Source organism: Onychomys torridus, chromosome 6, assembly GCF_903995425.1.
Source record: "Onychomys torridus chromosome 6, mOncTor1.1, whole genome shotgun sequence".
Classification (NCBI taxonomy): Eukaryota; Metazoa; Chordata; class Mammalia; order Rodentia; family Cricetidae; genus Onychomys; species Onychomys torridus.
In genome coordinates, this window is record NC_050448.1 from 11,069,987 (window position 1) to 11,082,069 (window position 12,083).

The 12,083-nt window shown below is 38.4% G+C and overlaps 1 protein-coding gene across 6 annotated transcripts in view; it reads right to left on the minus strand.

Annotated features, from left to right (window-relative positions):
* Window positions 1-12,083, minus strand: part of LOC118585330 (EGF-like and EMI domain-containing protein 1) — a 739,880-nt gene that overhangs the window by 89,862 nt on the left and 637,935 nt on the right. For all 6 annotated transcript variants that reach the window (XM_036189745.1, XM_036189742.1, XM_036189746.1 and 3 more), the window contains 3 exons: window positions 8,700-8,828; window positions 6,479-6,613; window positions 3,218-3,349 (listed from right to left, as the gene is read on the minus strand). In XM_036189745.1, the coding sequence (XP_036045638.1) occupies window positions 3,218-3,349; window positions 6,479-6,613; window positions 8,700-8,828 (396 nt within the window). The remainder of the gene's footprint in view (window positions 1-3,217; window positions 3,350-6,478; window positions 6,614-8,699; window positions 8,829-12,083) is intronic.

The following is a 12,083-nucleotide window of genomic DNA, read 5'->3' on the forward strand; positions in this document are numbered from 1 at the left end:
GAACTCACTTGGTAGCCCAGGCTGGCCTCGAACTCACAGAGACCTGCCCAGCTCTGCCTCCCGAGTGCTGAGATTAAAGGTATGTGTCACCACCATGTGGCACAAAAAGTATTTTTAATCATTTAAATTTTGTAGCATATACTTGTTGCTCATAATAATGGTTTTATTATGACATTTTCCTGCATGCCTGTAGCTGTGACTCTGTCATTCCTGCTTTTACATGCTGTCTAGATATATAACTAAAATTAAATAAACCCTACAACCCCTGCACACACGCACGTGCGTGCTCGCCAACACACACACACACACACACACACACACACACACACACACACACCAACTCCTCATAATCCAGAGGATTTCCTTATACTGAAATAAAGTTCTCATAAAGAAAAATTTACCAAGTATGTATATTTATATTTTCCAAACAGTGGGATTTATATAAGGCCAATATCTTTCAAATTACACGTTGGGAGATAGTTTATTGGGAAAGAGGACTTTAGTTTGAATCTCCAGAACTCACACTCTAAATATGTCATATAGACTATACAACTAAGGCCTAGGGAACATTGTGAAAGGGGTGTAAATAACAGAATAACTAAGAGATAAGGAGAAGAGCTGTGCAGTGCCATCTAAGCATGACTTGGCCATGACAATGATGAAGTCAGCAGCTGTGGACACGGATACTAGATCCACACCTATCAGGCACACATAGCAATCAGATTTGAATGAGATGGAGTTCACAGGACCCTACTGTTTGCTATTGAACTCTTGGAAACTATCAGATTATGGGTGAGGCAAGGCATAGTGTTCAGTTGTATACCCAGTGGTGAGCCTACCAGTCTCTAGTGGACAGTTTCAAACTCATGATCATACAGATGGCCCAAATTAAACTCTGTGGAAAACAAAATGAAAACTTATGAATATAGGGAAGAAGTAATGGCCAAGAGGGAGGGAGACAAGACAAAGAGAGGACAAGAGTGACCAGAATGTGCTTTGTACAAGTATAAAATTGTCAAAGAACATTTGTTGACAAAAGAAAATGTTTGAACTATTACTTATAAGTCAAGCAAAGTGGTACACAAATATCTGTAATTACAGTGATGGTGGTAGTGGGGGTTACTAACCAGGCAACCCAGCTGAAGTGATGGGATATGGGCTCAGAGAGAGACTCTGCCTTAGAAAATAAAGTGGAGGGTAACTGAGCAATACTGTTGACAACCCCCACATGAAAGTGCACAGGAACATTAGTACCCACAGACACATGCTCACATATTACATCACACACACGGACACAGAGAAATGAGGTTTCACTCTATTCTTGTTATAATACATTTACTTCAGATAGCCTGTAACTGTTTTACAGTTCATTAGGCAAAGTAACAGTCTTCAAATTCCACAAGCACCATATTGAGCATTTACAGAAATGCTGTATGTTTTTCTTCAAGTATAAGCCTTTAAAAATGCTATGCACTCTTTGATAGTCTTTGTGAGTTTTCACATGTAGGCTCTTTAATTTCTTTATTGTAATGATTGTATAATTTGTATTTGTGTGTCTCAATGTAAAATTCAACTGCTCTTGGGAGTGATGGAATATTTTTGTCCATTCAATTTAATACATGGATTATAACCTAGTTAATAAAATTTAAATCAATATTACTCTCCATCAGACACTTCTTAGGGACATCATGAAGCATTTTCTAGAGGTTGAAATCCTAGCATGAAATAATTGCTGTACAACTATTAAAATTAGAATTTAAAAGACTAAAGAGCTTGCTTTTCTCAACAGTTTTTCAACTATCTATTTATATCATCTGGCATGTGAAAGAGTGTAAACTGTATTACCCTCTGCTTAATAATTATTCCATTAAGGTTGAGTTAGACAAGGGGAAATGTCACTTCACTGTGGAAACAGCAAATAAGAAGTAGCTACCTTTTGAATATGTAAATTCTTACCTTTAAGTCCACCCTCCAACTTTCCCTAAAGCAAACAAGTATGTTAGGATGTTTGACTGTTTCTCTGGCAAACTTCTGCACTATTGAAATGATTGCCAACAGTGTTAGGACAGTCTTGAAGTAAAAACTATCTCATTATAACTGAAACTTGTCAGGCAAAGACCTTGTCCTGTCACTTTTGTTTGAAGGTTATCCTTGGGGGCATCAGTGTATTCCCCAAAATAATTAGATGATTAGCCTGCTGCTAAATACTATCCTCAGGGTGTTTGCTTCCAGTTACCTGTGGGTTTGTCCAATGTACTAAGCATGGAATGCTAATTCAGATCTCTATGCCCACTCAGGAAACAATAGCCAGTCCAAACCAATAGATTCATGCTTGATCTTAACAAGCCAATTGGAAACATTATGCAAAATAATGTTGAGCCCATAGCTTTACAGACGCTCTCAGACCACTGGGCTTCACTGTGGGCAGAGCAGAGAAGACAAGGTAGGTAGGCTTAGTACATGGCTCTGCGAACACCGTCACCTGCAGGAGACAAGGTGGGCAGTAGTCTATTGGCTTTCTCAAACAGCTTCAATTTAGCTCCTCATTTTTCTATTTTTGGCTCTCTTCAATCTAATACCATCCCTGCAAAAATGGTAATTCTAGTCTAGAATCCCTTAAAGTGCCTTCTGAAAGAACTCTAAATATGTGACACTGGTTTCTGCAATGGCAGCAACTGCATCTTCTGACTTGCAGGTCTTTGGCAAGGAAGATTTGCTACTCTTTCAGAAAGTAGAATCTGTTTGTCTTCCTCACCAAATCTGCCTTGCCTTGGGATGTGTCATAACCAACAGAAAGAGGGAGGAATGATGATGTGTCTTCTGAGACTAGGCTTTGGTCCACTCTTGCTGATTTTGGAGACTTCTTGGAATGCTATCCCGACACTGCTGTGCCTTGGAGCTGGGGCAAACCTTGAGATATGCCATACAGGAACAGATAGGTTTGAAAGCAGAGATGCTCAACCAAGCCCAATCTGTTCCTAAATGACATCTCTGTTGAAAGAGATATCTGAGTGACATCAGTGACCCAGAGTAGCCCTCTCAGCTACAAAATTAAGAAAAGCAATAGATGATCCTTTATGGCTACCAAATACTTGGAATGCTGTTTGCACAACAGTTAGGTAGCCTGTAGCCAGTATATTGAGCAGGAAACAAAAGCATTTATATAACTAACAATTTGTTGACTTTATTCTTCATCCTGTCTGGGTTTATTACTTACACATGGTACAGGATTTCCCTGTGTAACCAGGAGCACAGTCACAGTTTCCAGAGTTTCCATTGCAATGACCTCCATTTTCACAGAGTCCACAGGAAAACTGGCATTCTGGTCCCCAGAGGCCATCAGGACAGGCTTATAAAATAAAAACAAAAAGAAAGATGGCTTCAGATTTCACTCTCCTTGTAGCCTATGTGGGTTGGCAAATTGTGTGTGTGTGTGTGTGTGTGTGTGTGTGTGTGTGTTGTTTTTTTCAGGCAGTAACAATGGAAGTCATTTTGATATATCTTTGGAAGTACTTGTACAGAACAAACATGAAACAGAGGCATAATTTGTAAAAAGCAGCTTGGAAGGCTGCCTCCAAATGCTACCTTCATGTCCACTTTCCTCCTCAATGCTTTGTTCTCTAAGCCTAGTTAAGGCAGAGTCTTGTGGTTTGTATTCTTTTATGGGCATGTATAGTGTCTAAGGTGGCTAAAGCGAAACTGGGTGCTGTCCTGTTGCATGTCCTTTGAACCACTGATGGAAAAGTCAAGCAGTAGATACCACTGGCACATAGGACCTTTACAGACAGCATATGACCCATTATCCAAACCACTGCAAGTAGAAACCTGGGAAAAATAATCCTCCGAACACAGAGAAAACAGCAAAACTTCCTTAAACACTTGACAATAGTAGAAGCTACAATGCACTAGGCCAACCATGATATATCTTTTGTTCTGGGCAGAGTCTCTGATAGCAGAATTACCACATTTTCTGAGGTGTCTATACCAGATCTGCAGCCATATCCTTATATTAATTAGATCACATTTCCATTAAAAAACAGCATTCACATCTTTATCCTATATTAAGTGAGGATTCTAGAGGTGATGTGGTGTATCTGGTATCATCAAGCTGTAAGCAGCAAAATTGAAATTTAATCTTCCATCTTTCAGTTTTAGAATCCAGTGCTCGCATTACTCCATGATGCTAGACTATGAAGAGCCACTCAACTCTAGAAGACCCACAGTGGTTCTGAATTTCAAGTTTGCCTGCTGCAGAACTATTTCAATCAGATTTGATTTTTTTTTTTTTTTTTTTTTTTTTTTTTGCCAGAGCTGAGGACCGAACCCAGGGCCTTGTAATGGCATGGGAGTTGCACAGACTTCCTAAAATGGGTTAATGGGGGCCACTGGACCACTAGGTCCTCCACATTGAGAAATCTTCCTGTAGCTGGGGTCCACAATATTCAGGACCCAAAATTTTACCTGGGATACACAGACAGGTTTTAGGTGGTTTTCTCGTCTATATCACAGATTAATGGAGGAAAGTGGCTTTTCTGTTTGTAGAAGCCATTGCTGATAAACTAATGAGGTTGGTGTTCCCCAGTACCACTGAAACAATCCTTAATTGACTATTCATGTTTAATTCAGACACAGGCTCAGAGGTAAGAATCTTGAAGATGTGTCTGGCCCTGGACTACTTCAGTGCTTTAGACACACAGAGAAAAGCAACAGGCCTGATTTTCATCTTGCACAACTCTTAAAGAGCTCTTTTTGCCTTAATTTCAGCTGCCAATCATGGTGAGCCCATTCACATGCTCCAGTCTTATTCATAATTTCATTTTGTGGTTAGACAAAACTATCAGAATTGGACAAAGTTATCTGATTGAAAAATAATATGTTTTCTAGAGATTATGGTGACCTCTCTATTTTGCTGATTTACATACACTTTCAACTCATTTTCTTTCACAGTGGGAATCTCAGAAGCCTTTTCCAATAAAGTATATTCAGCAGCTGCTTTAAGGAAATGTTGTCAGAATAAATTAAATTTACCCAGGTGTGTGTACATGGTATTATATCCTTGCGCATTGACTTCCAGAACACGACACCTCTGTGGGGACACGAATAGAAAGCTAACACAGGGCTTAAAATCAGGGCAGAGATTGAGAGAATGACATGAGACCCACTCTTATGTCATATTAAACACATTTGCTTGAGATTGGAGTTGTGTTTCCTCAAGTTCTTTTCCTCACTACTTAGGTAGTCACAATTCAGCCACTGAAATAGCCTGTTGAACTTGCTTATATGCTACAGGTTTATAGTCATAGGACAGGATGAACAAACTTTCCTAAATCAGTGCATAAGGGATTCTAAGACAAGTTTCAATTCCCCATCTTCTGTGAGTGGACTCAACACTACGGTGTCTTCCATCCAAACCCAGTATCTTCTTCTGGTTGCAAATGATGTGATGACTTACCATTAGTCCTGATCATTTTGTTTGTCATGTGTGCAGTTTTTACAAAAGAGCAAAGCAGATGTGACAATTTTTTTCCTAAAACAGTACTTAATGAAAAATACATAGACAATAAACATGAATCCCCATACACTTGTGTTGACTTAAGAAAAGATTTACTGACTAGTGTCTTTATTGCAGGAGTGAGGGAAAATATGAGGAAATAAAACATAGATAGCCCACATGGAAATCCACACTCTAGCCAGAGAATGATGAGTCAATATTAAATACAACAGGAATGGGTGAATATGGTAGATCAGAAGATAAGAAGTAGTATAGGGCAACAAAAAGAACTCCAAAGAAAGCTGCAAGCTGCATTCATAAGAAGTGGCATGAATGGGGTTCAGTGACAAAGTGATCAGACACCAAAACATATGCATTATCCCAGAGAGTCTACAATCCAAGGATGACATTACTGACACACTGGAACACCATTTTCCCAGTGTTTGCACGCAACCACAACATATATACAAACTATTTATGATTGGAATCATAGCTTGCTGTTTATAGATTTGTCTAATAGTTATGTGACATCTATATAGTTGAGAAATGACAGTACTGGTACCCATATTTAAACTCTCCATGGTTAAGGAACTGTTAATAAATTTATTTGGATGACTGATTTTTAGATGAAAGGGTGTGGTCTTTCATTCTGGAAGACAGAGGGTCCTTGGTTGATGACTCTATGTTATCTATCTTCAATTGTGTTTTGGTATAATTTTAAGCTGTGTGATCTTTTTTTCCTTTGCTCTGGCTAGAATGGGGACTGCTCAGAGCAGTGGCCAAGAAGACACAGTTAAATAATTGTATTGCCTTCAAAAAATTTTGTATTGCCTCCCTTTTCTCAGTTTCATCCCCTGCAACAGGGGATCAATAAAGCATTCCCACCTCAGAGGACACTGGTGCAGATTACCTAATTAATGAGCAACACTGAACAAAAGCTGATCATTTAATATTAGAGAAGTACAAAAATTCATCATCAGATTGTACCTTCCTGGCATCTGTTGCCTTGGTAACCAGATTTGCAGGTGCAACTACCATTTTTGGCACTGCATTCCAGGGTGTTCTCCTCCACACACTGACATTCCAAAGAACAGCTAGCTCCATAGGTCCCCCTGGGACAGCCTGCAAGCAGAGTGAAGAAGACTGGTCACCTGAAAACCATGCTTTGTTTGTTTGAAATTGTTAGTGCATAAGCATGACATTCTTTGGGGCCTGATTATAAATAGAATATCAGGATCATCATGACTGCCAAAAAAATGAGGCAACAAATGTCTTTCAAATCAGGCAATTCATTTGCTTTTTGGCAACTGGACATGAACAGTGAAAGCTGAATTACTTAAAAGGCTGCAGTGATGCTGGGAGAGAGATTGCTTCTCAAATGTGCTCTATTGCTGCCTGGACTTAATATTCTCCAAGGACTGCTTTGGCTGCCAGGCCCCTCATCATCCTGCTGCAGCTTGGAGATGATGGACAAGGACTTATGTGAAGGTTGGCCATTGTCCTTACTCCCTCTCATTATATGGTAATCAGAAATAATTTTACATCGCACAGATTACACAAAGTTTCCATTGTGACAGTGATATTATCTTGACCACTTCTATGGCAAGTGCTGCTTGTCCTGTCTTCTTTATTTTCCTCAGGCCATTGAGTTTTAGACATAATGCAATCAGGGCTAAAATTCTAACTTGTGAACCTCCTGCGCTTGTGTTTAGGATAGCATACTGTAGTTCATGTTTTCTCTCTCTTCCTCTTTCCCACTCTCTCTGCTGAGTTCTTAGAACAACTCAATTCCCTTTGCAAAACATATCTCTGACAATTATTTTGTTTCCCAGTTCTCAAGAGACTTCTCAAATGAAATGTGCTTTAAGGTGCTTTTGGGCTCAAAGTAATTGTTTGGTGTGCCCTGATGATCTTTGCTGTGGCATGCTGCCTGCAGAAAATGCAGTGAGTTGTGGTGCTTCCTTGGGGGACTGGAAGTGACATTAGTAGAGTTCATTCTATGTGGTGGTTATGATGGCTCAAAAAAAATCCCAGTTCTGGTTTCCAGGGACAATGTGAATAATCTTTAAAGCCAGACAACCAAGAGAACCATGTGGACTCTTCAATAATGGCTCCAGTTCTGATAACAAGTGATCGTTTTCATGACCTCCATGTTCCATAGAGAGCATCAGACTCCCCAAGACTAGGGTATATCTTATTCTAGGCTATTCTGTTTATTCCAGAATATTTGCTTGGAAACAAGTCTGGATAAAAAGAAAAAGTAGAACATACCTCTGTGGGCAATCTAGTATCAGGCATCAAGATAGAATATCTAATAGTCGTATTTTGAAGTCCTGGTTCTCAGGACCTAAAAATATGACTTTACTTTGAGTATATCAAGGCTATGATATTTTAAGATGAGACTGTATTGGGATATATGTGTTTCTAATTCAATACACATAATGAGCTTACAGATGAAGGGATTTATCCAGAGACCTGCATGTTGTGAAAGCACCAATGAAGGGCGGCGGTATGATGATAGAAGGAATTTCCTATGGCAGGAAGAGGCCTGAACACATCCTTCTGTAACATCATCAGAGGCACCAGAAACCACTGACACCTTCAAACTGGGTTCCCAGCTTCCAGAACTGTCAGAAAATAGGTTTATGTTTTAAGGTACTTGGTGTGTCTAGAATAACATTGATAAATTGTAGGACTTGAGGTCCCAGGGACTAGTCAAATGACATTCATAAGTAAACCTAGAAGAACTAGGATGTGTGTACCCTTCCTAAAGATTGTGTCATTCAAAATGTTAACCATAATTACTACCACCATCACCATTATCACCACCAGCATCCCCACCATCACCACAGTTACCACCACCATCACCACCACCACCACCACCACCATCACCACCACCACCACTTGTTTGCTAGTTTTCTCTTAAGTCTTTACTCTTTACAGTTGCAAGTGAATTTAAATATGTGAGCCTGTTATTCAAATCCTAAGAATGTCAATTTTTATTGGTGAAAAATGATCTTCCCAAACTTTTTGACCAGATTTATTGATTCAATTTTTGTGCTCAAACATCTGATACTACATTTCATATTGTATATATCTTGCTACAACTCAGGACCAATAACAGAAATGATACTCTTTCTAGCCCCACACTATTCTAAGCCACTGTCCTTCTCATAGGGAGAAATCACGGCTGGGGGCTGTGACTTACTGAGATGACAGAATCTTCCATAGCGCCCTAGGTCACATTTGCAGGCACCATATACCCTGTGGCAATGGCCATTGTTGGCACAGTGACATTTTCTTTTGCAATTCTTTCCAAAGAACCCTTTCAGGCATCCTGCAGGGTATGGAAAAGAAGTAAATATTAGCTCACATGCAGAAATTGCTATAACCTTTGTTTATAAAATACAAAATCTGAGAATCTACCCCAGCTGAAGAGTCATAGGCAGTTGATGCGTTTGGGGAAGGAAAGTCACTCCTCTTTAGGGAGTTGGCCAATGGTAAGTTGTTCAAGTCCCGGCAGAGGACCACATGCACATATGGGCAGCACTACATGTATCCATAGTAAGACATGAAGCTTGGGAGGAATGGAGGGTGAGAAGTACTAGAGAAAGTTGGAATGAAGTAGTAGTAGGTAGATATGATCAATATTCATTATATATACATACATATATATATACACACACATACACACACACATATATATGAGACTTTAAAAATAAATCTTTTTAAAGATCTTTATTGACAGATAATTCACATAGTATATAATTTTCCTGTTTGCACAAATTGGTAGACTTTAGTCCAGCATCCTCATAGGCCCATGACACCATCACCACTTTTTTAGAACATCACTGTCTTCAATTTCTTTCTTTTTTGAATGCCAAAAGCCATTTATGGAAGGAGGGAGGAGGTCTTAAATACAGGCTTACAGCACAATGGGAAAACCCCAGTGGGCAGAAGTTTGCTTCTGACATTTGTTTGTTTGTTTGTTTTGTTTCTGGTTTTTTTTTTTTTTTTTTTTTTTTTTTTTTTTTTTTTTTTTTTTTTTGAGCTGGGGATTGAACCCAGGGCCTTATGCTCTATCACTGAGCTAAATCCCCAACCCTGCTTCTGATGTTTTTAATAGTACTTTGACAGTTTCTTACAATGTATTTTGATTATATTCAAACCTTCTCTAGCTACTCTTCTCAAATCACCCTACTTCCCTTAATTATCCAACTCAGTATCTTCTTGCCTTTCTTTTAAACACATCAAGTCTAATTTGTGATACTCATGGATTCTTAGATATGGGATCTTGTGCTGAATTGTGGTAGACCTACTAGGGGCCACACTCTTAAAGTAAAAGGATTATCCTAGAAGTTATCAATTACCAAAAGCTCTTTAGTTAGGGGTGGGACTTCATGAACACTTCTTTCCATGCTGGGATTATATGAGCTTATGCAGGTCAAGTACATGCTGTTTCAATTTCTGTGAGTTCATATGCACAGTTGCCTTGCTGTGAATGAAAGACACTTTCATTTCATTTAATTATTAATATAATGTAGTTATATTAATATAATAATATAATATATGTAATACACACATACACACACACACACACACACACACACACACACACACACACACACAGCTTAAGGAAGTCCAAGTGTGAGACAATAACTCAGCTGGTAAAGTGCTTGTGGTATAAATGAGAGGACTTAAGTTCACCGACCAGAAGCAGATCTTTAGATGTTTGAAGCCAGCCTGGTCTACATAATGAATTCCAGCTAGGTCTACATAGTGAAACCCTTTCTAAAAAACAGATCAAAACAAACACCAAGACCCCATCTAAAAAAACCAAGGTGCATAGCATCTTGAGGAATGACACTGGAGATTGACTTCTGGTGTCCACACATACCTGCACAATGTGTGCCTGCAATACACACACACACACACACACACACACACACACACACACACACACAGAGGGACAATGTTATCATTTTGCTTACATGGAGAGGAATGAGTGTTTTGTTTTTGCAGATGCACATGCATGATTCTGCATCCCCTGCTTGAAATCCTACTGTGACTTGTCAGTGCTACAAACTAAAAGCTCTACACTACTATAATTTATCATTACGTGGATGATATTTTACTAGCTGATTCAAACACAGATACCATAGGAAAAAATGTTTGAAGAAGTAAAGAAAATTTGTCTTATTGGGTATTACAAATTGCTCCTGAAAAGATACATAGAAGAGATTCTATCAATTATTTAGGATATAAGATAGGTCTACAGAAAATTAGCCCCCAAAAGAAGCAAATTAGGGGAGATCAATTACGGACTCTTAATGACTTTCAAAGATCATTCGGAGACATTTCCCATCTATGAACTGTTGGTGGGGTAAAAAATGATGAACTGAGTAATTTGTTCAAAAGCTTAGAAGGTGACAAGGACTTAAATAGTCCAAGAGAATTATCACCTGAAGCTGAGAAAGAATTGGCCTTGGTGGAAAAGAAAGTACATGAAGGACACGTGGATCATATCGATCCAAAGCTGGATTACATTTTGATTATTTTACCCTATAGGCATTCTTCTACAGGGATTTTAATGCAGAGGGTAGATACTATATTGGAATGCATATTTATACCAAATCAACAGAGTAAAAAATTAAAATCTCATGTGGAAAAGATCTCTGACTTGATTTTTAAAAGAAAATTGAAAGTCTGTCAACTAGCAAGAATAGACCAAGCAGAAATAGTAGTACTTTTAACTAAGGACGACATTGACAAATTATAGGCAGAAAGTGAACCTTGGCAAAGAGCTTGCAGTAATTTTTTTGGGGGGAAGATTAATAGCAAATATCCCAAAAAGTAATAGAATTCAACTCATAAAGAGAGCTGATTGGATTCTACCTTGCATTGTAGGAGAAAAACCCATATCTGGAACCGGTATATTTTATAGAGATACAAATAATCAAGGAAAAGCAAGTTACACATCAGAAAATTTAAGGAAAGTCATTCAAGTCCTTATAATTCAGTTCAAAAATTGGAATTGTATGCTATTCTATTGATATTAATGGATTTTTAGGAACCTCTTAACATAGTTACTGATTCTCAGTATGCTGAAAGAGAGGTATTACATATTGAAACTGAAGAATTTATCCCCGATGAGTCAGAATTAACCCTGTTATTTATTCAGTTACAAAAAAATAATCAGGAATAGGAAGCATCCCTTATATATAACTCATATCCAATCCCATATGGGTCTGCCAGTACTTCTAGCACAAAGTAATGATGAGTCTGATCAGTTATTAATAGGTAACATGCTAGAAGCCTCAGAATTTCATAAGAAACACCATGTAAATAGCAAAGATTTAAAGAAGGATTTCTCTATCACTTGGCAACAAGCCAAGGAATCTGTAAAAAAAAAAAGTCCTACTTGTTCCTTCTATAACCAAACTCCATTACCTGCAGCAAGCAATCCTAAAGGTATCCAAAGAAATGAAATTTGACATATGGATGTGTTTCATTTTGCAGAATTTGGAAGATTAAAGTATGTACACCATACTATTGACATCTATTCAGGATTTCAGTGGGCAACTCCTATGAG